Source organism: Mustelus asterias, chromosome 4 (genome assembly GCF_964213995.1).
Source record: "Mustelus asterias chromosome 4, sMusAst1.hap1.1, whole genome shotgun sequence".
Classification (NCBI taxonomy): Eukaryota; Metazoa; Chordata; class Chondrichthyes; order Carcharhiniformes; family Triakidae; genus Mustelus; species Mustelus asterias.
The window spans coordinates 17924453-17951201 of record NC_135804.1 but is presented as its reverse complement, the minus strand read 5'-3'; the positions used below and the strand labels follow the sequence as shown (position 1 = coordinate 17951201).

The window sequence follows — 26749 nt, the reverse complement described above, 5'->3', positions numbered from 1 at the left end:
GGGAGGAGAGCGGAGGACACCCAGTCGGTGTTTACCAGTCAGTCTGTGGCCCCAGGGGAACTTCAATGGCACCTTAAATAATTTTTAAAAATCTGTAACAGCAAGCAAGGAAAGAAAGGTGCGGTCAGTTGCTCAACAGAAAGGCAGAGACGTGGCAATGAGCCGAAAGCACAATTGTCACCCTGCCGAATGCAGAAGTTGGGCTTTTTTTTTGCTGTGGTGAGAGGACAGGTGTTTGTTACCTGAGTGAGTGAGAAAGGGCGGGGGCAATGCTCACAACAACTCCCCTCGGCGCGCTGGCTTCAATTCGACATCTCAGGAGCCTCAGTCTCTGCTTCACTCTGGACTGAGGGACAACCCCCCCCCCCTCACCTCAAAATCAAATAGACGGTCGCCGCCGTCCACAAAACAAAAGCGAAGGAGAAGAAAATAAAATATTTATGAACCATGAGGCAAACGCGAATTCCCAAGCTTTTCCAGAAACTTTTCTCCCGGAAAAAGTACCAACTGGTTCAGGACGGGGACCCGGACGACAAGGTGGGTGCCTGCTTGTTATGGGATGCCCTGGGATCCGCAGTGTTGACAGATGGTCACTTCAATCTGCTGGCACCAATATCTCTCCTCTATTTTATATATTGCATCGTTAATGCTGAAGGTAACCCTTGTCAGGTGCTAATTCTGGGCGGATTTTAAATTTCAATGTCCATATTCTGTTTTTTTTTATAGAAACGATGGAGGAAATGTTGAATTTTCTGGTCTGTGGAGAGGGGTGGGCGAACTGATTGGTCGCTCTTTCAGTGAGCTAGCACCGGCGCTATGGGCCGAGCGGCCTCCCTCCCTGAGCTTACTGTGCCCACACCAGTCCAACGCCGGCATCTCCTCACCATAGCTTCCCTGAGCTGTCATTCCATGAATAATACCCACCCTGGTCATTTTTTAAGCCAGAAACAAAATTGGCAGTCGATTTTCCTGGTCATGACCTGTGCTTTTGTTTTAGTCAACCCGACTTAAGAATAGGGGGTGGGGGCGATTGAAAATAGGTTCTGAACCTCCAACCTTTTATCAAATAAAAGATAGAGGTTATTGTTTAGATTTTAGATCTTTATGGGTCTCAGACTGTTTCCAAATCACTGCAGCATTACTGAATTATCACATTCACAATAGCTGACATTATATGCTTATAGCTTATATGTAATGAGTATTGCTAGGTCTGTACAATAAGTAATTGTCAGTTGCACGGTGGCACAGTGGTTAGCACTGCTGCCTCACAGCGTCAGAGACCCGAGTTCAATTGCCCGGCTTGGGTCATTGCCTGTGCGGAGTCTGCACATTCTCCCCGTGTCTGCATGGGTTTCCTCTGAGTGCTCCAGATTCCTCCCACAGTCCGAAAGACATGCCGGTTAGATGCATTGGTCATGCTAAATTCTCCCTCATTGTATCTGACCAGCTGCCAGAGCGTGGTGACGAGGGGATTTTCACAGTAACTTCATTGCAGTCTGTATAGGGTGCGAGAAACAATACTTTTCACTGTAAATACATGTGACAATAATAAATCAAATCAGTGTTAATATAAGCCTTCTTGTGACACTAATAAGTAAAAACAACCTTTTATCTTTTCAAAATAATAAAGATAGAGGTTACTGTTTTGATTCTAGATCTTTATCGGTCTCAAACTGTATTTCCAAATCACTGCAGCATTGCTGATTTATCACTTTCACAATAGTTGATACTATATGCTTATATATAGGGAGTATTGCAAGGTCTGTACAATTAGTCCCTTTGTTCCAATGTTTCCTCATTTTACCTGGTTTTACAATATTGTTAAATACACTGAACTAAATACATGAAGGAATTATTGAACCTTATAGAAGTATTTAATTTTTGACCCAGTGTGCAGTCAATCACAGAACATTTATATTTGGATGTGTCTGCAATGTGCAATGGCTCAGAGCTGCAGAAAGGGTTAAGTTTAAATGTATGTTCCTCTGATGCTTTCCTGTATTCCTTGTTTTATTGGCATAGGCTTGGAGTACCACAGGACCTGTTCCCACGCTGCACTTTTCTTTGTTCTATTTGAAATATTACTCTTTTGCTATGGGCTTTATATCTAATGTTCAAATTAATATGCAGGGAAGGCTACATTCCATGTTATCAGAAACCTGCAAAACATGCCTGAGGTATAATTTCAGGTGTGATCAGTGTTAACTTTTTTCTTATGAGTATGCTCCATAATTTGTCATGATGTGGAGATGCTGGCGTTGGACTGGGGTGAACACAGTAAGAAGTCTTACAACACCAGGTTAAAGTCCAACAGGTTTATTTGGTAGCAAATACCATAAGCTTTCGGAGCGCTGCTCCTTCGTCAGATGGAGTGGAAATGTGCTCTCAAACAGTGCACAGAGACACAACATCAAGTTACAGAATACTGATTAGAATGTGAATCCCTACAGCCAGCCAGGTCTTAAAGGTACAGACAATGTGGGTGGAGGGAGCATTAAACACAGGTTAAAGAGATGTGTATTGTCTCCAGACAGAACAGCTAGTGAGATTCTGCAAGCCCAGGAGGCAAGCTGCCTCCTGCTTGCCTCCTGCTTGCCTCCCACAGCTTGCCTCCTGGGCTTGCAGAATCTCACTAGCTGTTCTGTCTGGAGACAATACACATCTCTTTAACCTGTGTTTAATGCTCCCTCCACCCACATTGTCTGTACCTTTAAGACCTGGCTGGCTTTAGGGATTCACATTCTAATCAGTATTCTGTAACTTGATGTTGTGTCTCTGTGCACTGTTTGAGAGCACATTTCCACTCCATCTGACGAAGGAGCAGCGCTCCGAAAGTTAATGGTATTTGCTACCAAATAAACCTGTTGGACTTTAACCTGGTGTTGTGAGACTTCTTACCATAATTTGTCACCAGGGATGGGGGAAGGAGGGGGTGGTAGTGGTGAGGTAGTGGTAATGTCACTGGGCTAAACCCAGGAGGTCCCTAATTCAAATCCCACCATGGCAGCATGGGGGAATTTTAAATTCAAAGAATAAAATCTGGAATTAACAGCTACACTCACTAATGCTCACCATGAAACCAGTGCCAACTGCTGTAAAGAAAACAATCTGGCTCACTAATGACCTTCAGGAAAGGAAATTTGCCCTCCCTTACCTGATCTAGCCTACATGTGACTCCAAGTCCACAGCAATGTGGTTCACACTTAAATGCCCTCTGAAATGGCCTAGCAAGCCACTCTTCTTGAAGGCACTTGGGGGATGGATGACAAATGGTTGCCTTGCCAGTGATGCCACTATCCCATAAAAGAATAAATAAATATCCATGAAACTATCAAAAAACGCACTTGAACAGGAGTAACCCATCGAGCCACCATTCAAACGGATCATGGCTAATTGTCAATCTGCATGCCGTTCATTCCCCATATCCCTCAATGTCATTAGTATCCAGAAATCCATCAATTTCTGTCTTGAACAGGCTCAGTGATTGAGCTTCCACAGCCCTCTAGGGTAGAGAATTCTAAAGATTCACAACCCTCTGAGTGAAGAAATTCTTCCTCATCTGAAATGGCCTACTCCTTATTCTAAGACTGTGTCCCTTGATTCTAGACTCAGCAACCTGAGGAAACATCCGATCCACATCTGTCGTATCCTGTCGATTCTGTAAGAGTTTAGCAAATCTTCATGAGAAACATTCAAGGCTATAGGCTAAGTGCTGGAAAGTGAGATTGTGTAGATTTAGTGTAATTTTGTCGGTGCAGACTCAATGGGCCAAAGGACCTCTTCTGTACTGTACGACTCTATGAGACAACCTTCCATTCTTTGAAACTTTAGTGAATAGAGGCCTACTTTCCTCAACCTCTTTTCATAAGATAATCCCGCCATCCAGGGATTAGTCTGGTGAACCTCCATTGCACTCCCTTTATGGCCTGTACATCTTTGGATAAAGAGACCAAAACTGTACACAATACCCCAGATGATTGGTCTCGCAGGATAATCTAAAAAAATCACTGAGCAATATTTATTAAGAGGCAGAAGTAACACAAAATGGTTCAATCAGTACGATGTTAATAATTATTGAAAACTTGATTTCTCATCTGTACTTTAAACCCACTTCAAAACATTGATGAAAGTTGCTGCAAAATGCCAAATAGTCTCCATGTAAATTACTTTTGAGTCTGGGTAGCCTCCAGTCTGTATGGGCAGAAGCAAATTGGAGCATCTGGCCTGTCAGTCTGGTTAAGTGTCTCTTGCCTTTTTGAGGCTGAACTAGTATGAAAAGCACATTTCAAACCAAAAGCTATGATTTTACAATTAATCAAGCCATTCAAAAATGTGCTGATAATGTCTCATAGAGGATGATAACAGGTTATTAACAGCTTAATAACTATGATTTTGTTATCCTGGCCATTAATCCTAGGTTTAGAACTCAAGTGCATGAAAAGAAAATGGCTTTTCAGGTTCAAAATAAAATCACTTATTCCTTCATTTCCATGGACAATAAACTACTTTTGTCCTCCAATACAATTTTCTTTACCTCATAACTCATTTGTTCATGGTCTAGGATCAAGCTGCAGAAAACACTTTATTTTCAATTTTTTTTAATTTGAGAATTTTTCTGTGACTGTTCTTTAGTTTGTTCTTGTGGAGGAGACTAAGTTCACACGCTGCTTGAGTGACTGGAGGTTGGTGTACAGTGGCCTACCACAAGGTTCAGTGATATGACCCTTATTGTTTGTTATATATATGTGATATAGGTGATAATGTGGGGGGAATGATAAGCAAGTTTGCATGTGGCACCATGATTGGTAGGGTGGTTAATGATGAAGAAGAAGGTTGGAGGTTACAAGAAGACATAGATGGGTTGGTCAGATGGGCAGAGCAGAGGCAGATGGTATTTAAACCTGGTAAGTGCATGATGATGCATTTTGGAAGAATTAACAAGACAAGGGAGTATTTAATGAATGGCAGGACATTAGGAAGCTCAGTGGGACAGATGGATCTTGGGGTAGTTATTCATAGATCCCTGAAGGTGGCAGAGAAAGTGTATAGGATAGTTAAAATCAAGTGTCCCATATGCCTGTTTATCAGTCGTGGCATAGAGTATAAGAGCAACAACGTAATGTTGGATCTATACAGAACATTAGTTAAGCCATAGTTGGAGTACTGTGTGCAGTTCTGGTCATCTCACTGTAGGCAGGATGTGATTGCAGTAGAGGGGATATCAGAGGAAGTTCACCAGGATGTTGCCTGGGACAGAGCATTTGAGCTATGAGGAGCGACCGGATAGGCTTGAATTGTTTTCTCGAGAGCAGAGAAGGCTGAGGGGGGGACATGGTTTGCAGGTGCTGCAGGTAATTAAGAAGGCAAATGGAATTTTGTCCTTCATTGCAAGAGGGATGGAGTTTAAAAACAGCGAGGTCATGTTGCAGCTGTATAAGGTGCTGGGGTGAGGCTACACCTAAAGTACTGTGTACAGTTTTGGTCTCCTTACTTGAGAAAGGATATACTGGCACTGGAGGGGGTGCAGAGGAGATTCACTAGGTTGATTCCAGAGTTGAGAGGATTGGCTTATGGGAAGAGACTGAATAGACTGGGGCTATACTCATTGGAATTCAGAAGAATGAGGGGAGATCTTGTAGAAACATATAAGATTATGAAGGGAATAGAAGCAGGGAAGTTCTTTCCACTGGCAGGTGAAACTAGAACTAGGGGACATGGCTTCAAAATAAGGAGGAGCAGATTGAGGACTGAGTTGAGGAGGAACTTCTTCACACAAAAGGTTGTGAATCTATGGAATTCCCTGCCCAGTGAAGCAGTTGAGGCTACCGCATTGAATGTTTTTAAGGCAAGGATAGATAAATTTTGGAACTGTAAAGGAATTAAGGGCTATGGTGAGCGGGCAGGTAAATGGAGCTGAGTCCACGAAAAAATCAGCCAAAATCTTATTGAATGGTGGAGCAGGCTTGAGGGGCCAGATGGCCTACTCCTGCTCTTAGTTCTTATGTTCTTATGGTTGAGGTGTATAAGATTATGAGGGGTATGGACAGGGTGAATAGGAAGCAGCTGTTCCCTTTGGTTGAGGGGTCACTCACAAATGGCACAGTTTTAGGGTGAGGGGCAAGAGATTCAGAGAGAATTTGAGAAAAATAAATTTCACTCAGAGGGTGATGGGAATCTGGAATGCACTGCCTGGGAAGGTAGTAGAAGCTGGAAACCTTACAACCTTTAAAAAATATTTGGATGAGCACTTGAACCATCATAACATTGAAGAATATGGGACAAGTGTGAGAAAATGTGATTAGTGTGACTTTAGTGGTAGTTATTGCCGTTGCAGACTTGATGGGACGAAGGGCATTTTCTGCTCTGTACGACTCTATGGGCAGGATTTTACGGCCTCACTTGATCGTAAAATCCCGCCCTAGGCCAACGGAGATTTCTGTTCTTGGAATCTCGCCCGCCCCGATTCCGGGCAGGTCAGGTGGTAGAGTTTCGGCCTATGACTCTATGGGAGTAATGTATTTGCTGCCGTCTAGAATTATGCATGATGGCGAGTGATAGAGTTGCTTGTGAGAACTTCGTGTCACATTAGAAGCATTTGAATGATGTGGCTGAAGAAGGAAGCTTGGAGTGCAGCTATAATGGGAAACCAACTATGAGAAAGTACGTGCTCTTAAAATAAGTAACTACTTTATTAATGTATACCCACAATGTCAATCACTAATTTACAGTTTAGCAGGAAACATTGTGTGGCTAAATTTATGTGCAGAGTTGAACAAAATTAAAAGGAATTTGGGAAAGGTGGTAACACACTCTGATGATCTCCATTTAGAAAGTTATTTGGCAGAAATGCATTTTGTATGTGATTCAAAGGCACTTCCAATGAAAACCATCATCTCCTAGGTTATGAAGAAATATATTTTTTAATAAAGCACTATTTTATTCTTTTATGGGATGTGGGTGTCACTGGCAAGGCCAGCATTTGTTGCTCATCCTGAACTAACCCTGAAGTCAGCAGCTTTCAAAGCCATTCCAGAGGGCAGTTTAGAGTCACTCACATTGCTCTGGGTCTGGAGCCACACGTAGACCAGACAAGGTAAGGTTGGCAGATTTCCTTCCCTAAAGGACAATAATCAATGATAGTCAACTTGGTCACTATTACTGAGTCTAGTTTTATACTCTGGATGTATTAATTGAATTTAAATTCTACCTGCTGCTCTGGTGGAAATTGAACCCAAGTCCCCAGGCATTAACCTGGGCCTCTGGATTACTAGCCCAGTGACATTACCACTACCTCACCATCTCCCCAACATAATAAATATATAGGGTGGGATTTTACGGCATCGCTCGAGTGAGACTGGAAAATCCCGCCCGAGGACAATGGACGTTTCCATGTCCACCCCTCGCGCGCTCCGATTTCCGTGGCGAGCAGGGCAGTAGAATTCCGGCGATAAAGTTTTACAACCACAGGACCTCACTAATGCTTTCCAAGCAATGAAGTACTGTTGAAGTGTCGTCAGTTTAAAGTTTTAAAGTTTTTTTTATTATTGTCACAAGTAGGCTTACATTACCACTGCAATGATGTTATTGTCACTGTTCTAGTCCAGAAAATTTGCACGTAACAAGCTCCCACCACAACAGCAATGTAGTAATGACCAGATGATCTTGTCTGAGGAGTAACTATTGTTCAGTGCACTGGGAATATTTTGACCGTTGGTTGGAATATTTCCATACTTGGATCTTTCACATTTGCCCGAGTGCAGATGGGGTCGCGTCGGATATTTGACTGACTCAATCAAAGGTTGGCACTTTGGACAGCCCTTCAATGCTGCACTGGAATTTTAGCCCAGATCATTGTGCCCAAGTGCTGGAGTGGGATTTGAATCCACAAGCCACTTTACTCAAAGGTGACAGTTCTTTAGACAATAATACTGATTTTAGGCAGGGGCATTTGTGACATTCGAAAAGGGATTTGCATCAGGAAAGAAATCTGCACAGTCTTGCGCAAGGAAAGGGAAAGCTAAGCCAAGCAACCGGGTCACAGAAATTATTATTTTTGCTGCAGTCTAACTGGGCTTGTTACCAGAATTTGCTGACCGGTGGCTCAATTGTCCCTTGCATCTGATTATATTTCCAGTCAGTTTTAAATTTCCCATGCTCGATGGAGCCACCCGAGTGGTTCAGGTCCCAGCGCTTGGGGAGTTTGAAATTTAAATCTACCCAAGCTGTAGAAGGACAACTCCAGTCAGGACAGGTATATTACATAGAAAACTTCAAGAAAGGTGATGTGGTAAGTCAAAGGATTGGAACTGAACGACACATCCTTGTTTGACCAAATTCTTCACCGACTTAGAGCCTGTGGTGGTTCTGCTGTTGAACATCGCAGCTTGCCTGTCATTGTGAAGTCGGCAAGGATGGCAACAAGTTTCTGAGGGCAACCAAATTTGAGGACACTTCACAAGCCCTCATAGAGTCAGAAACTTCTGTGAGGTTGAAAAAGGCCACGTACAGCTGTTAGTGCTGTTTCTTGCATCTGCCACACACTGGTGATCATATTTGCAGTGCCTCTTGATGGGCAAAAACTGCAGTGTTACAATTCTGTTAGGGATCATTCATATTTAAAAAGCAATGCAAACATCACATAATTCACTGAAATAATTCCACCACAAGATTTCATTTTTTAAACAAATAAACTTTATTGTCTATAAAAATTAAATGAAGCAAACACTATTAACTTAACACGATAGCTTATAATTGCTTAATGGATGAGCTTGGTTACACTTTTCATTTACCCACAAGAATCCTTTATACATTATAGGAATGTTGAAGGTTCATTCACTCTTCTTGGCTCCAATCTAAAGGCATGTGACAGCCCTTAAGAATTTGTTAATTCTCCTTGTTATTCCAGCTATTCCTCAAGCTAGACATGTCATGGGGATCCTTCCATTGGCTTTTGACTAAGCGATCATTCAATTTTCTTTAAAGGTCTCATAATTGTGGATTCTTCAGTTCAAGCATGGGTTTCACTGCCTACTTGGTTAGTGATTTGAACATCTCCAAGTTCCTAATGGCCATATATGCACCTACAGTTACTTGGCACATCATAACATTCAGGGCTATCGACCAAGTGCTGGCAGATGGGATTAGGTGGGAGTTCAGGTGTTTCTAATGTGTCAGTGTGGACTCAATGAGCTGAAGGGCCTCTTCTGCGCTGTATGATTCTGAGTTCCTGCACAGATGCTGCTCCCACAGCTGAATCCTAGCTTCTGATCAATGCTTTCTCCCTGCCTATTTCAAGCTGACTTACTGCTGGTTGATTTCTGCCACAAGGCTCTATGAGGACCACTGTAGATTTCCTCCACAAGTTGCAGACCAGAGCAGCTGCTTTTCCTCTCATGAAATTCAAACTGAAATAGAACCCCACCTACCTTCCAAGTGGTGAACGATTAAGAGCTATTTTCTCTGGTTGAAGTGCAGGCCTAAATGACCAACATTTACTTCCTTTGGTTCTCTCAACTCTGAGCTGCAGACTACACCTAGCTCAACATTGTGACTGTCTCTGTATGCTCCCAAACTGAACTTCATGCTGGTCTCAACAACAGAACCACCACAGATCTACCTCGGTGAAGAATGTGGTCAAACAAGGATGTGTTTATGCACCAACCCCTCTTTGCCATCGTCCTCGCTGCAACGTTGCACCTCATCTCCAGACAAATACCCACAGCTGTGGAGATAGCTTACAAAATAGATGGAAAAGTATTAAATCGACACTGCCTTCAATCCAAAACCAAAATCACACCAACGTCACTCATTGAGTTCCAATATGGAGATGACACATATGTGTGTGCTCACTTAAACTGAACTCCAGAGCATTGTTGAGTACGTCTCCAAAGGCCACACTTGGAATACTGTGTACAGTTCTGGTCATATCATATTGTAGAATATTATTAAACTAGAAAGAGTGCAGAAAATATTTACTAGGATGCTATCAGGACTTGATAGTTTGAGTTATAAGGATAGGGTGGGTCCTTTTTCTCTGGAGCGTAGGAGGTTAGGGGTGATCTAATGGAGGTCTGTAAAATAATGAGGGGCATCGATAAGGTAGGTAGTCAACATCTTTTCCCAAAGGTAGGGTAGTCTAAAACTAGAGGGCATAGGTTTAAGGTGAGAGGGGAGAGATGCAAAAGGGTCCAGAGGGGAGTGTCTGGAATGAGCTGCCAGAGGTAGTAGTAGAGGTGGGTACAACTTTGTCTTTTAAACAAGAGTAAAATTGGTATAGAGGGATATGGGCCAAATGCAGGCAATTGGGACTAGCTGAATGGTAAAAACTGGGCGGCATGGAAAAGTTGGCCGAAGGGCCTGTTTCCATGCTGTAACCTCTATGACCCAATAGCATACAAGGAAATTTGGCTTTCAGTAAACACCCAGAAAACTAAGATCCTTTTTCCAAACAGTTCCCACAGCACAATATCTTCCCCCGTCAATTTAAGATCAATGGTGAGATCCTGGAAAATGTTGACCATTTTCAATAGTATTTATTTATTCCAGACAATGCACACACAATACAAATGATCATGATCACAGGATTTATGACAATTGCAAGATTCAGATACATCAATACATATGAATTGTTGTTAAATGCTTATGTTCAGGCATTTGCTTGAAGGTTGGTTACCTACAAGGGAGAGGAAGGTAGTCTTGGGGGCCTCCTGTCAAGAAGGCAGACATAGAAAACTGAAATGCATTGTCATCTTGAAAGTGCCAGCTGAGCCCTCGGCCGATTTGAGGAAAAGAGTATTTGAGGACCAGGATCTCAGACCCAAGACTAAGATCTCGATTTGCGAGTCAACAGGGATCTCCTTACTCCTAAATGTTTCGGAGACTTGGACAACCTACAGGAGGCATCTCAAAGCACAGTAGAAGAATCAGCAGCAGTGCTTTCACAAGATCCTCCAAATCCAGTGGTAAGAAAGATGGTTCAAGAGCAGTGTCCTCTCAAAAGCCAATGTGCCCACAATCGAGGTGCTAGGCATTCAAAACCAGTTATACAAGGCAGAACATACTGTCTGTATACCTGACACTGGACTCACAAAACAACGGCTCTACCCTAAACTTGGTCACAGCTGGAGACTCAAAGCAAGACAGCGGAAATGTGAAAGTGGTGTCCTTTTTAAGGCATCTCTGAAGAGATTAAACTTCTCTGGTGGCTCATGAGGCTTGTGACTGACCAAAGTGAAAAGGTTAATTCAGGAAGGCACGGAACAATCAAGAGACTTTTTAAGAGGCAAGTTTGAGCCATAGAGAAAGCACACAAACGTCCAAACAGCTCACCTACTCAATTCTCCACTGACCTGCAGTGGAGCAGACTACAGATTGTGCATTGAATCTCAGACTCAACTCGGAACCATTGAAATGAAGTGAAAGCAATCCTGCACGACTGCCTAAGACAACAGCAGCAACTTAAGTCTCCTTGGACATCATCCTCCAAAGCTGTGATCTTTCACTACCTGGAAGAACCAAGCCAGGAGATGATTGAGAGCACCAGCACCTGCAAGTTCCTCTCCAAGTCTCACACCATCCTGACTTGGAACTATATCAGAGTTCCTTTGCTGTCACTGGATCAAAATCATGGAACTCCTTAACAGCACTGTGGCTCACATCCCAAGAACAAATTAATAATAAAACGAGAACAAATTAATGATAAACTAAATTCCTTTTAACTTTTCTTGAACATTGATATTACAGCCAATAATTACACAACATGATCAATGAAGGGAACTCATTTATTTCTCTACCTGCTATGGGCAAGGAAAACTCTCAGAAGTTTTGGATATCTTGTGTTCCAGAGGAAGACAAAGAGGGGGACATTTTTCAAGTCCTTTTAAAATGCTGAAAGGCATGCTAGAGGTAAGCAAGGTTTAGCTTAGATTTGGGGGTCAGATCTAAAAAGGACTGCTGCAATTATGAGGTTTATAAGTTTATTATGTTTTGTGACTGTAGCTCCAAATGTAGGGTAATTGAAGGGACCATGTGACCTGTTCTGCACTCTGTCTGACAATAAGCCTGGATGCTTTGATTGTTGGGGATCAAAGGAAGACTTAGGTTGTTTGACTGAGAGGACGATGCAAAGTATTTATGCTTTGGAGCTAATGGTAGCAGTCTCTGAGTGAGTAGACTGTGAGTCTCCCAAAGTGACAAAAAGGTGTTGTATATAGTAGACTTTAAACTCTTTGACAAAAGCCTTGGTGCACAAATCAACCCTTCAAATCTGGGATTCCTATCTAACACATCAGTCTTCCTCTGGAACACAAGATATCCAAAACATCTGAGAGTTTTCCTTGCCCACAGCAGGTAGAGAAATAAATGAGTTCCCCTCATTGATCATGTTGTGTAATTATTGGCTGTAATATCAATGTTCAAGAAAAGTTAAAAGGAATTTAGTTTATCATTAATTTGTTCTTGTTTTATTATTAATTTGTTCTTGGGATGTGAGCCACAGTGCTGTTAAGGAGTTCCATGATTTTGACCCAGTGACAGCAAAGGAACTCTGATATAGTTCCAAGTCAGGATGGTGTGTGACTTGGAGAGGAACTTGCAGGAACGTGATGCCCATTTGCTTCTAGACAAAAGCAAGTTGGGTCCCAATGCTTAATTAGCATTTCTAACTGAAAGCAAGGTTAATGTTATGAGGAAGAGAATCTATGCCCTGTTATGATCCACATAGAGACTGATAACCTTTTTAAAATTACATTCGAATTACAAGCTGAAAGTTAAATGACATGTCAAGATTTCACGTAACAAATGAACATATTTTCTTCTTGTGGACAATTTGTACTTTTAAAGTGCAGAGAGGGACGTTCCCTGTTATACTTCTAACACATCGCACTTCCAGAGAAAGTCATCTTTGAGCTCCAGTTACAGACTTCCCGACAAATAAATAACTATCTCAGGCAGACAGCTGTTCTGTATGGTTAACAGAAAGAAAAGGCTGCTTGGTTTTGTGAGCTAAAAGAGCCGGATGCGATGTGAGGGAGGCGATCTCTAATTGAAGAGACACATTCTGCAGCTTTTCAAAGATTCCAGGAAATTTATCCTGGCAGATATTGCCAAGGGAAAGAAGAATCATCAGAACAGCCTTCACTGCTTCTGATGGATTTAAGAAACTCACTGAAAACTGAGCAAAGTGCCTAGAGATGGGCACGTGGCAAAATGGCGATATAGGGGCAATGTGTTAGAAGTATAACAGGGAATGTCCCTCTCTGTACTTTAATGTACAAATTGTCCACAAGAAGAAAATATGTTCATTTATTACGTGAAATCTTGACATGTCGTTCTTTCAGCTTGTAATTTATAGTCCCTCTTCCCACTCACTTCGTTCCTGAACCCATCTGATCTTACTCATGTAATCTTAAAAGGTTATCAGTCTCTATGTGGATCATAACAGGGCACAGATATCGGGGCCCAGTGGAAGCTGGGAGCAAGTATGGACTGTTTGCTATAAGGACTACCCTGGGGAGTGTGATGTATAATAAGTATAAAAGGGGAATGTTCCACTCTATAGTTTAAAGTACAAGTTGCCAACAAAACAAAAATGGTGTTTGGCCAATAGTGCTTTTAATATTTGTTACAGTAAAAGTCTTAAAATGTGAAATCTTGCTGCGTAATTCTTTCAACATTAACTGGAAGTTCTAATCTCTTTTTTTTAGGTTTATTGGTCTCAAGGGGGATTGTAACAGGACACAAACTTAACATTTGCTTTTTCAGCAAATGTGGTTAGCACTGAGGCAGCAATGCTAACCACTGTGCCACCATGCCACCCACAGTGGCGCACAACCTCACAGCGCCATGGATCTGGGTTTGATTCCCGACTTGGGTCACTGTCTGTGCGGCGTCTGCACATTCCCCCCGTGTCAGCGTGGATTTTCTCTGGTTTCCTCCCACAGTCCGAAAGACGTGTTGGTTAGATGCATTGGCCATGGTAAATTCTTCCTCAGTGTACTTGAACAGGTGCCAGAGTGTGGCGACAAGGGGATTGTCACAGTAACCTCATTGCAGTTTTAATGTAAGCCTACTTGTGACACCAGTAAATAACTTAAGGCTGTTCCACATTGATTCCCAGTCTGTTTTCCTTGTGCTCAAGGCATAAATATAACTTCAGTATTATCTCCAGGGATTTAAATTTGTGATTGGAGGTGTAGGCCTGGATTTTCAATCAGGCATACTCAGGAGCCCTTTTAAAAATGATGGGCAGATCCCAATTCCAGGGTTCCTGACCCCATTCCTGTGCGGAGTGCACAGTTTTCTATTACAATTTCTATAAATCAGAGGCATTCATGCTTCAAAAGGAATTAAATAAGATCTGGTTGGAATTAGGGTGACAAGGGTAGATGCTGACTAAGATGAGGAAGTACACAGAACAAGCAAGATGTGCTACTACAGCTAAAGGATGACTAATCTGATTGTTCGCACCTTGTTTTGAGCAAGAGTTACTTTGTCACAATTGCATTTATTCTTAAAGTTAACTTGCTTCAAAGTAATGTAATTTACCAAGTACAAAAGGAAACTACTTAAAACAGTGCAAAGTAAAATATAAAATGGTTATACATGACAAAATCCATGATACCCTTTTGTGTTCTATGAATGTAAAATTGTAACAACCAAACCAAGAAGCCTATAGGTAGCAGTATGATCTTATTTGAAGTGGGAAATGGAATGATGCATAATGCAGAATGAAGCATGATATCAAGCAGAGCAGAAGACCATTTGACTCTACATGGTGTCAATGTCATGAATGTGTTGTCCTTTTCATTCATGCGATACAGCAATATTGTGCATTTCTGTTTGCACAGGTTGAGTGAACAAGGAAAAAGGCACAATTTAAATCAGTGCAGATGGTTGAATGTGTAGTCATTACATTTTTATGCAACGTGTGTTATGAGTAAAAGTAAAATATATGAGCCAAGAAGACAATCCAGTTTAGTTGCATAGTTGGACAAATATCAAATGCAGAGCAAGTTTATCCCTATTTTGTGTGTCTATAGTGTACCTTTTAATGATTAATAAATTGATTTCTATAAATCAGTATAAAATGTGTGGAGTAAGCAAAGGATAATAAATTATAGCTTCAACGATATGATAACTTATGCATTCGCAATAATTGAAGGAACATTTTTCTCTCTGTCAGCAGGAGAATGAAGAACTCCAGGAACTAAAAGTTAGTAGCAAAACCCCACCAATTGTACCAGTGTCTTCAAAAGAAGCTAGCACACGGTACTTGGATGAGCTAGTAAGTGATCTACAGGTGAGAAAATATTTTGATGAAAAGAAGAATTCACCATATTTTCCTGTTGGAATAGTATTTGTTGACTGGTTGGCATGGCATGTGAAAAATTTGCTGAAGGCACTTTCATTATGTAAACTTAGTACTTGTGTTTTCACATTCCTTACTCTGGACCAGCTAGTTCAGTGGGCTATAGACATCTAGTATATGGATCAAATTAACACCAACAGCACAGGGTTCAATCCCCACTTCAGATCAGGTAGGTTCAGATCCTCCCTCCTCACCTTACCCATAGCTAAATATCACAATACTATGGTTCAACAACAGATAAAGCAAAAGGCATGCCTTTGGGCAGAGAGCCAAAATCTCCAGTTTTAAATTGGTTGTTGAGAAAATTGTTTGAAAATTGGCATTTTTTTGATTTGATTTGATTTATTATTGTCACATGTATTTGTATACAGTGAAAAGTATTGTTCTAGCGTGCCATACAAACAAAGCATGCCATTCATAGAGAAGGGAAGGAGAAGGCAGAATGTTGTATTACAGTCATAGCTAGGGTATAGAGAAAGATCAACTGAATGGAAGGTAGGTCTACTCAAAAGTCTGGTGACAGCAGGAAAGAAGCTGTTTTTGAGTTGGTTGGTACGTGCCCTCAGACTTTTGGATTTTTTTCCAACGGAAGAACGTGAAGAGTGTATATCCGGGGTGCGTGGGGTCCTTGATTATGATGGCTGCTTTTTCAAAGCGGGAAGTGTAGACTCAATCAATGGATGGGAGGCTGGTTTGCATGATGGACTGGACTTCATTTACAACCCTTTGTAGCTTCTTGTTGACTTGGTCACGGCAGGAACCATACCAAGCTTGGAAAATCTATTTTCAGTGCAGGTGGTGTTAGCAGATCTTCCCACCAGATATTGCAATGATTATGTGGAAGTCTACATTTCATAGATTAAGATAGTCCTTAACAATCATAGAATCTACAGTGCAGCAGGAGGCCACTCGGCCCATCGAGTCTACACTGACTTATCTTACCCAGACCCTATCCCCATAACCCCACATATTTACCTCACTAATCACCCCCCTACACTAATGGGAAAATTAGCATGGCCAATCCACCTAACCTGCACACCTTTGGACTGTGGGCGGAAACCGGAGCACCCAGAGGAAACCCACGCAGACATGGGGAGAATGTGCATACTCCACACAGACAGTGACCCAAGGCTGGGATTGAACCCAGATCCCTGGGGCTGTGAGGCAGCAGCACTAACCACTGCGCCACTGTGCTGGCAGTGCCTGTCACTCCTCCATAGGCAGCTTGTTTGTTGTGTAAATATGAAAATCAGACCACATGTCTCGGGTGGGAGGAGATGCAGGTGTTGCTGCACATGCTTTATGTAGTCAACAGAGCACACCCACTCCTGTCTGCACAGGGAACTACTTTTCCTTAATTTTGTTTTTAATAGCCTAAATGTTGGTGACAGCTACTGCTTATGTTGCAGGAACCGCTGAAGAATATTGAGAAAAGCACCTTTCCTACTCAATCCAGACCCATTTCTGCATAGAGGCCCAAAACAGGAGATAGGATCCTTATCTATATATTATATATATATTATATATATTTATATATAGTTTTGCACCTTTTTTGGGCAGCTACCTAGGAGATCTACCAAGTAATCTTTACCATTGTGGCCTCCATAACTGCAGATTCAGATCTTGTACCCTGAAATAGTCTTTGTTGTCCCCCCCTTTTTCCAAGCAGAAAATGGGTACAAGAACCAAATTCTATCTCATTATATCCTCCATCCCTATATAGTGAATGGAAATGGTACTTTTCTCAAATGCTAAATCAACAGGTAATTTAGGCAAAAATTTAAAATTCAGATATGTATTAATCAGTTTTATACAGCTAATGTTTTGACCACATAAAATGTACGCTATAGGTGATATTTCTATTTCTGTTGTGAATGCTCTCTCGATGCCTCTTTATAGATTAATATTAATTCTGTAATTGGTTGCTTTCAGCATCCACTACATCCTGTAATAAGTTGTGTTTTCATAATGCAGCACACTAATGGTTTTAGTCATTCAAGACCAATTTACCCACAATTGGGTTCTGTTACAGTGATACTTTTATTCATTCAAGAGTGTTAGTGGCATGGCCAGCGTAACTGCGTTGGGTCCCTGAATCGCTGACAGCATGGACTTTCAGCAAAAAGTAGTTTATTCAAAAGCTTAGCAGCTACTTCAACACTTGTGCTCTGCCTGTGCTGCCAGAGATAACTCCCACGCTCCCGCCATGTGACCTCTTTTGCAGCCATGTCACCATGTTCTCACATGACCACTCTGCTTACATTTAGGTGGAGCACCCAGTGGCATGACGTGTAACAGTGTGCAAAAATAGGAAACTGTATGGACCATTGTGTAACATACAAGTTAAACAAGCTAACAATGCATAACTACTTACATATCCATTGAGGCATGGATTAAGCTGTTACAGCCCGTTATGTCTGCTCCTCACCCCTTTTTTTTTGTTGTAGAAAGCCGAATTCAAAAGCCAGTCCTAGGCTAAGTAGTAATTATGTCCTGGAACTTCATGTTCAGTTTGCTCAAGTACCCTGAGCATGTGGTTATGCTGCTTGGTGGTGATGCAGACTTTCTCTGGCTGATGTGGGTAACCCGGAATGCTCCGTCAGTGTGTTCTGTGGGTGCAGGGCTCACTGTGTTGGCCTCCAGAGCAGTCTGCATATCCACGGGTGTAGGGAACCTGTGCCATGTGCCCAATGACTAAAGTGCTGTGCCATCAGTTGGTGCTGCTTCTGATAGCTATAGAAGGTGCCAGCAGTTGTGTACATAGCAGCCTCAGATGGTGCGTACTATGTAACTGTTCAGCTGCGGGGCATGGCTGTGTACCATTGCGAGCTAGTCATGGCCATGTGCGCTCTAGATCCTGACTGTTTGATCAGGTGTTACAGGGCTGAGGCTGCGGGCATCTTAATCATGGTTCCCTGTGTGTTCACAGTCTGCATTGCATGAGGGCAGCATTCACATTGAGTTCAAGTTTGGGCTGCAGCAGAGCCTCGGCATTAGGAATTGTGGCCTTGGTGCGCCTGGAAAAGAGTAATTGTGCTGACGAGGGCAGGCCCTGTTGTGGTAGATTTCAGTGGTGGAGGAGTGCAGCATAGTAATTTGTGTGATCCCGGGCACATTTCCCTGAAAAGTGCTTAGCTGTGCATACTGCCCGTTCCACCAGGCTGTTTGATTATGGATATGGGGGGGACTGCTTATGATATGCTCAGATGTCCCTTTTTCTCTGCAAAGTTCTGAAATTCCAGGGAGATGAATTGGCCGAGCGTTGTCTGCCATGAGTCGCTGAGGGATGCCGTTTGTGGCAAAGTATCTCTTGAGCTTGATGATAACTGTGGCATGCGTCATGTTTGTCAGCTAGTCGAGTTCAAGCCACCTGGAATATGAACCAACCAAGACTAAATGTTGCTTACAGTTCCACTCAAAGATGTGGTTAGCACTAGGCACACTGGTTTGATTCTTGGCTTGGGCAACTGTTTGCACATTCTTCCCGTGTCTGCGTGGGTTTCCTCCGGGTGCTCCGGTTTCCTCCCACAGTCCAAAGATGTGCAGGTTAGGTGGATTGGCCAGGCTAAATTTCCCCTTAGTGTCAGGGGAACTAGGGTAAATGCATGGGGTTATGGGGTAAGGGCCCGGGTGGGATTGTGGTGGTGCAGGCTCGATGGGCTGAATAGACTCCTTCTGCACTGTAGGGATTCTATGATTCTGTCAGCTGCTGTGAATGGTCATGGAGAATACCTAGCCTCTGACCTGCTATTGTAGCCACATTTGTGTACTTGTTCAGTTAATTTTCTTGTCAGTGGTGACATTGAAGGTGTTGTTGATGGGTGATTCAACATGGTAATACTGTTGAATGTCAAGGAGAGGTGGTTGGAATTTCTTTGTTGGCAATGGCCATTGCCTGGCACTCTGTAGTACAAATGTTACTTGCCACTTATTAGCTGAAGCCTGAATGTTGCTATGTATTGGCAGGGTTGGTTTCATTATCTGAGGATTCGTGAATGGTACTGAACACTGATGATTGCACAGCGAACGATCCCATGTCCCCACTTCTGGCTTTATGCATGGAAGGATGAAGCAGCTGAAGATGATTGCACCTGGGACACAACACTGAAGAGATCCTGCAGCAATGTCCTTGGGCTCAGCAACCTCAACCATCTTCCTCTGTGTTAGGATGAGCCCAGCCAGTGGAAAGATTTTCCTCTGATTCCCATTTGCTTCAATTTTACCAGGGTTCCTTGATGCTGCACTCAATTAATTAAATGCTGGATGTGACCTTATTAAAAAGTGGATAGAAAACACATAAAATTGCCAAAAGGAAGTTTTATTTTGAACATATGAATTTAGAAAGATGTATTGAGTGCTACTTTAAGCCACTTTCTATCAGCGATTTTGAAATGCATCTTTGTTTTTAATCCCAGGCTGACTTGCAGAATGGTCTCTCAGAGGTTCATGTGCTCGAACGTCGACTGCTGTATGGATGGAATGATTTTGAAGTGTCTAAACATGAACCAATTTGGAAGAAATACCTTGGACAGGTAATGCTTAGCATGTGTGCATGCGTGTGTGTAGGATATGGTTTACATTTGAATATAACTTTGACCTTGTGTTAATTGTGGGGTTCTCTTTCAAAGTTATACGTGACCAGAGGCAGTTTGACCTTTTGCAGACGCATGGAACAGAATTTTAATTACCAACAGAGGTTAGGTTTGAGTGTGGGTGGGATCATAGAATCCCGACAGTGCAGAAGGAGGCCATCCCTATTGATCCTTGCGAGTCCCGCTGACACTAAGGGGCAACTTAGCATGGCCAATCCAGCTAACCTGCACATCTTTGGAGTGTGGGAGGAAGCCTGAGCACCCGGAGGAAACACATGCAGACACTGGGAGAACGTGCAAACTCCACACAGGTAGTCACCCAAGGCCAGAATTGAACCCGGGTCCCTGGCGCTGTGAGGCAGCAGTGCTAACAACTGTGCCACCGTGCAGCCCTGATTTTAAACCTTAAAGTGCCCGTGAAAGGCTTATGCTCACAGCTCTTGTTTCGAGATCCTGCTTTCACTGCTCTTGAGTAATTTCTTCACATTTTTTGGACATTATTGACCTTGATCTGAATTTCCCTGCTGTCAGCCCTCACTGCAGCATGGGCGCAACTTAAATAGCTATAGCATGGATCCTTTATTGGGGAACAATAGGGGCAGCAACAACATCAACAGAAATTGCCTTTTCCATAGTCATATGCCACTCCATAGAGGGGTTGGACATGGAGCTCCAGCCCAAATAAGGCAATAAGCCCAACATAGGGTATACACACACAGGATCACTTTCCTCACCATAACTAAACAACAGTGTCTCAGGAATCTCAGGCATTCACTGCAGATCATTGCTCACATTGGCAGCCTCCAATGTAAGCAAAAGCACGGCCAATCAGGTATCTCTTTTAAGGAGATCTCAAAGGAAGTAGAGAGGCAGGAATGTTTTGGAAGAGAATTCAAGGGCATGGTGCCCGAAGATGGCTGCCTATGTGGATTGAATAAACTCAACGTGGAGTTCAGGGAGGTTTATTGTAAGGCTGGAGAAGGGTACAAATAAAAGGGAAAGATGAGACCTTTGGAAGACTTATATGCCAGGAGAGCATTGAAATAGTCAAGTGTACAGAAAACTAAATTATAGATCACAGTTTTAGCAACTGGTGGGCTAAGGCAGGGCAGAAGCAAAAGATGTTGCAAACGTGGAACTTGGTGGTTTTTGTCACTGGGGAAATATAGAGTCAGCCACACAACCCGGGGCAAAATTGGACACCATAGTTGAAACAGTCTGGTTCAACTAGAGATGGTGCCAGGAAAGTGGACATAATAAGTGATGAGTATGGACTTGTTACAGCCAAAGACAATGGCTTTTGTTTCCCACTGTCTAACTGGAGGAAATTGCAGTTCATTCTGGATGTTGGGTAAGACATCTGGCAACTTGTAACCATTGGAGATGTCAACAGATGGTGGTGAGGGATATTTGGACATAGCCAGAAAACACGTGGAAGCCAAATTCAGGGGCAAGATGTTGGGTTTTAATTCAGGATTCCAATGTTGAGGCCAAATGGGGTCACAACCCTATACAGAGTGGGCAACATTTTCCAAATAGCCAATTGGTGACCTAAGTATGAAGCTGGAGATCCAATAGGAGGCCCTTCAGCTAAGAAGGAACAGCAGCGTGCCGTTCAGGACTCGGGAGCTGGGTTGCCATTATGGAGGTGGAATCTCTCTATAGGATGTCTTCCCATAGTAGCTATGGTTGGAGAGGCAGGGAGGGTGTTAATGCCTGCTGAGATCCCTGCTCATTCCTCCTTCTCCTTCACCCCTCAACAGCCCCCACAGGTTTGCCACCAGGACATTGCCTCCAGACAGCTGGCAAAGCCTCAATGAGCGTTTACAGGCCTTGTATACTCGCGTGCAGTAGCCCTTCTGTCTTGCATCCCAATTCCAGGAAAATGGCCCAGGACAAGAAGGTGCCAGCATCAACTTTTGCTGAATTTTCATGCCCGCTCACCTATGTACTCCCCCCTATGTGAGGGTGAAAATCTGACCGAACGTCCTTGGATGCAATGACTAAGGCGCAGCATGTGGATGAGGGAGAAGAAGAGACCAGGGAGGGATCTTTGGAAAACTGCAAAGCAGGACGAGGAGTGACTGCTGAAGTAGCAATGGCTGTAATCCAAGTGGAACCAAATGAGAATTTGATTGGGACAGGAAAGAGTGTGGCAATATTAGCTCACTGCAGTTGTGTTAGGAGGAAACATTGGTGAGAGAGAGGAGTTGGGGTTCTTGCTATTGTTGCTCACAAGCAGGTTTTTAATTTCTTTAAAAGATAAGCAGATTTTGCTTATGGAATTTTTATATTTTTATACAAACGATGTCTTGCTGTAGTTAATCAGTGGCACTGGTTTAAAATATTTGTATTTCCACCTGAAATTATGGCCTTCATGGATAAATCATAACATTAGCGTTGTGTACATTTATTTCTACAAAACGTTGGAAGAGGTTTTATGTTGAGATTTTAAAAAATGATTAACTTGAAGTACTTCACTTGTTGTGAGTTAAAATAATCTGTCAACCTATGGGTTTACGTACTTGGGTACGCACAGTTATAAATATATTGGAAAATATCAGTTAATTCATGCTTCTCCCTCTTTGCACTGTTAACGTTTGACTGTTTGACTAAGATTCAATCTGTTTTTATATGACCTTGACTCTATTGAGTCAACATTACATTACACACTTCCCTCTCTCAAGTCACTACGTTTTGTTTATCTAGCACGATCGAGGATGCATTGTTCGTTATGTATGTGTCAGAAGACAACGTGAAAACTTAATTTAAAAAAAAGACAAACTTGTATCAGCTTTTACAATCACACTAATTTCATCCAGACACATAAATGAATTATTTTACAAGAACCACAGATACTTACAAAAACATGACAGGTATATTAGAACCTAAGATTTATATTTTGATATATAATCAGTGTTATTTTGTGCACTGACTAATTTTTGGTTTCAATCCTAGTTCAAGAATCCTCTTATTCTGTTGCTTCTGGCCTCAGCTGTTATTAGTATCATCACTAAAGAGATTGAAGATGCAGTGAGTATAACAGTGGTATGTATAAATATTCACCTAATCAGCTCTGTCAGTGAATGCAATTTGGCATCTTACTTTGATCTATTTTGTTTTTGGTGAGGGAGAGATGAGAGAATGGGGGAACCAACTTTCCACAGTAAAAAAAAATCAAATGTAAATGATGGATCTTTAAAAGCAAAGCATGTACAAACATTGTTTTTAAAGGATTACAAAGAGAGGTGGTTAAAATACTTAATGAGCTAGACATTGAAGTTATTTCTCCGAAGGGTGAAAATGTCCAGTAATTTGCTTGCCTATTTTAGTAATTGCTCGGCCTTTTGGCTAAGATCAAGTGTGGTTATGCAGATGCTGCACTTGGTTGAGGCCATTAGGTTGCATTTAAGCTTCATTTTCATATGAAGCAATTTTTAAAAGCAGTATCTTGGCCTTTTGGCTAAGATGCAAATGAGATTAAGCCTTGGGGGCGGAGATGTCTGCCTACTCCAATCAGCTTGGCTCATGTAGATCAGGCCCAAGACAGGGTAGGGGTTGCATACCCTGTCTTGTCAGTTTGGATCGGAAATGTCTCAACTTGTTGAGACTCTGATCTGAATTGGACTTGATTTGATTGAATTGGAAAAGTATTTTAAAAAAATTTTAGTAATTGATTTAAAAATTTCACCCTCTGGTCCTGGGCATTCAGCTGAGGTTTTCTCCTTTGTTTTGGTTGTGAGTGTGGGAAGAAAAAGTAAGGACAGAACACATATACCAACTGTTCAGGTCTTCAAGCAGAAAGCTGCTAGTGCAGCATTTTATCAGGACCCAGGAGATGTTAGCTAGAGGGCACAGATGAAAGATAATTGGCAAAACAAAGAGGTGCTATGATGCATTATACCTGCTTGGTTGAGAGCCCAGACAACCATTAATATACAAGAATATTGGTGCCCCAAAGGAAACATGATTTGATTAACAGCTCAGGTTCTCTGATCTCTGCTTTCAATTCTGCTCCCACGTAGACATGGAGAGAATGTGCAAACTCCACACAGACAGTCGCCCAAGGCTGAAATCGAACCCAGGTCCCTGGCACTGTGAGGCAACAGTGCTAACCATGGTACCACCATACCCCCTATGAAATCATTTAACTTCAGGAATCAGCAGCTTCCTCTACCATTTTGTTGGCAGATTGCACAGTGGAAGCCTGATTTCAATATGTTAACACAGTGCCTCCTGTTCATTTTAAACTCCTGAAGAGGCCATCAAGAACATTAAGAAACAAGTGAAGAGGACATGCCGTGCGATGTTAACTCAATGTTATTACCATCATGCAGCTCTTGAGGCTCTTCCCTGCCTGGTTGATGTACTGTAACCACAAAGCTGAAAAAATAAATCTTTTTATAAAGAGTTTCCATCTCGCTGACCAAATCCAACAATCTGCTGTGAATATCCTGCTCATATTTAGGTAGTTGTGACACTTTGCACTACAGCAGCTGAGACAACCCGTAACATTCTAAAATAATCAACAGCATTCTAAATACAGCAACCCACAACATTCATAAGAAAAGTCAATTCATCCTGTCTTCTAATGTTAATTCAAGAATTCCAAATCTACATCTTTATCAAAAATTGATCAGTTCTTCCTCGCGCCATATACTATCTGTGCACCAAGCTAACATTGAAAGCAGCCTTTAGTTTTTGAGGTATTTTGTTGACAAAGAAGGTAAAAAACCTTAGTCCTGCCCATCTTCAGTGACAGGTAACCAGGCAAAGATGTATTAAGCAAAACACTGGTATTATATGTTACTTAATCCATGGAAATACAGTGAAAGGGTGAAAGCGCTTTTTTTTGCATGATAGGATTTTTAAACAGTGGCACGCAGAGTCCCATTGATTCACTTTGGTCTTGCCTAGATTCAGAAATGCAATGCCCAGCTGCTCAACAATAAGCAACACACAACCTTTCTGGCTGAATACCTGGACAGCAAACAACCCTCTTCATCAGAGGTGTGGGGAGGAGATGAATGAGACCCTGTTCCCCCCTCCACCTCCCCCAAATAGTATGTTTTCTGGTGGCCGAGGCAGCTCATCATTGGCCACCAGCGGGATCTTTCGGTCCCGTCGAAGTCAATGACCATTTACATTGCTCTCTGACTGCACCTCCAGGGAACCCGGCATGGAGCTTTGCCCTCGGTGGGAACAGTAGATCCCACCAGTGTGAAGAGAAGGAAAATCCCGGCCTGTGTTTTTAGGAAAGCAATGGCATGGTGACACAATGGTTAGCACTGCTGCCTCACAGCACCAAGGACCCGGCTTCGATTCCCGGCTTGGGTCACTGTCTGTGTGGAGTTTGCACATTCTCCCCGTGTCTGCATGGGTTTCTTCCCGGGTGCTCCAGTTTCCTCCCACAGTCCAAAGATGTGTGGGTTAGATTGTTTGGCCATGTTAAACTGCCCCTTAGTGTGAGGGGGACTAGCTAGGATAAATACATGGGGTTATGGGGATAGGACCTGGGTGTGATTGTGATTGGTGCAGACTCCTGCACAGTAGGTTCTATGGTTCTTGAGCCTTTGGCCTGAGATGACTCAATAAAGTTCTAAAGTACTGCAGCAATCTCTGACACAAGTGGCGAATTAAAAAATATCCAGACACAAAAATACATTTATTTGGTGAAATTCTGTACATTTGTGAAACAGAAAATATCTTATACACAACAAAGTAACCCAGTGTCATTCATTTTATAGGCTATAGTGATCGTTGTCACAGTTGCCTTTGTGCAGGTAAGATACATTTATTTACCTGTTCGTTCAGTGGAAGTCTTTGTGAAATTAATGACTTGAAATCCTTCTGTTGCTTAGTGACTATTTATTTCACAGGAGTACCGTTCTGAGAAGTCTCTGCAAGAGCTAGGCAAACTAATCCCTCCAGAATGTAACTGGTAGGTGATACCTCTAAATATTTCAAAACGAAATGTGGGAGCAATCCTCCCTGGTCAGTTGGGAGAATGATGCATAGGACAGGAATTTTCTTGTAACTGTTGGCACTTAGCTCCCATGACTCTGAAGTGCTGAAAAACCTGTGGGTGTTAATAGTACTTCCAATGCATTTCCGATCAAAGTTGTGATCACGTATCTAGGGCGGATGCAAGGAAATTTTTGTCAATAATCTTTCGAAGAACAGAAACCAAGTAACATTAAATAGACAACAAGTTTTTATGGTGCTTAAGATTTTATGTCTCAAAAGATGTACATTAATATTAACATGTCTGTCCTTCTTGTGCAGTATTCGTGAAGGCAAACTGGAGCACCTGCTTGCAAGGGAACTTGTGCTGGGCGACACTGTGTACATTTCAGTTGGTGATCGAGTCCCTGCAGATATCAGACTCTTTGAGGTTGGTTTTCTTTTATGTTCTTACCACAGAAAATTTACAGCACAGAAAAGACCATTCAGCCCCTTGTGTCTACACGGCTGAAAAAAAACTGGCTGCCCATTCTAATCCCACCTTCCAACACTTGTCGATTACAGCACTTCCGGTGCATACACAGGTGCCTTTTGAATGAGTTGAGAGTTTCTGCCTCCATCACCATACATCATTATATCTATGCATGCATGCATATAGCATGCAATCTATGCAGCAAATTACAGACATCTACCTCCCTCTGGGTGAAAAGCTTTTCCTAACATCCCCACTAATCTTACCAGTCACCTTAAATTTGTGCCCCCTGGTAATTGACCTCTCCGTTAGGGGGAAACAAGCCTTTCCTGTCTACCCTGTCCAGGCTCTTCA

General features: G+C 42.4%; 1 protein-coding gene across 1 annotated transcript in view; it reads left to right on the top strand.

Annotated features, from left to right (window-relative positions):
- The first annotated feature begins 273 nt into the window (after nt 1-273).
- The window catches only part of LOC144492244 (calcium-transporting ATPase type 2C member 2-like), a 68753-nt gene continuing 42277 nt past the window's right edge, over nt 274-26749 (top strand). The window contains exons 1-7 of the mRNA XM_078210229.1: nt 274-537; nt 15182-15298; nt 19783-19899; nt 22918-23007; nt 25707-25742; nt 25839-25900; nt 26245-26353. Coding sequence (XP_078066355.1) covers nt 448-537; nt 15182-15298; nt 19783-19899; nt 22918-23007; nt 25707-25742; nt 25839-25900; nt 26245-26353 — 621 coding nt within the window. The 5' untranslated portion in view covers nt 274-447. The remainder of the gene's footprint in view (nt 538-15181; nt 15299-19782; nt 19900-22917; nt 23008-25706; nt 25743-25838; nt 25901-26244; nt 26354-26749) is intronic.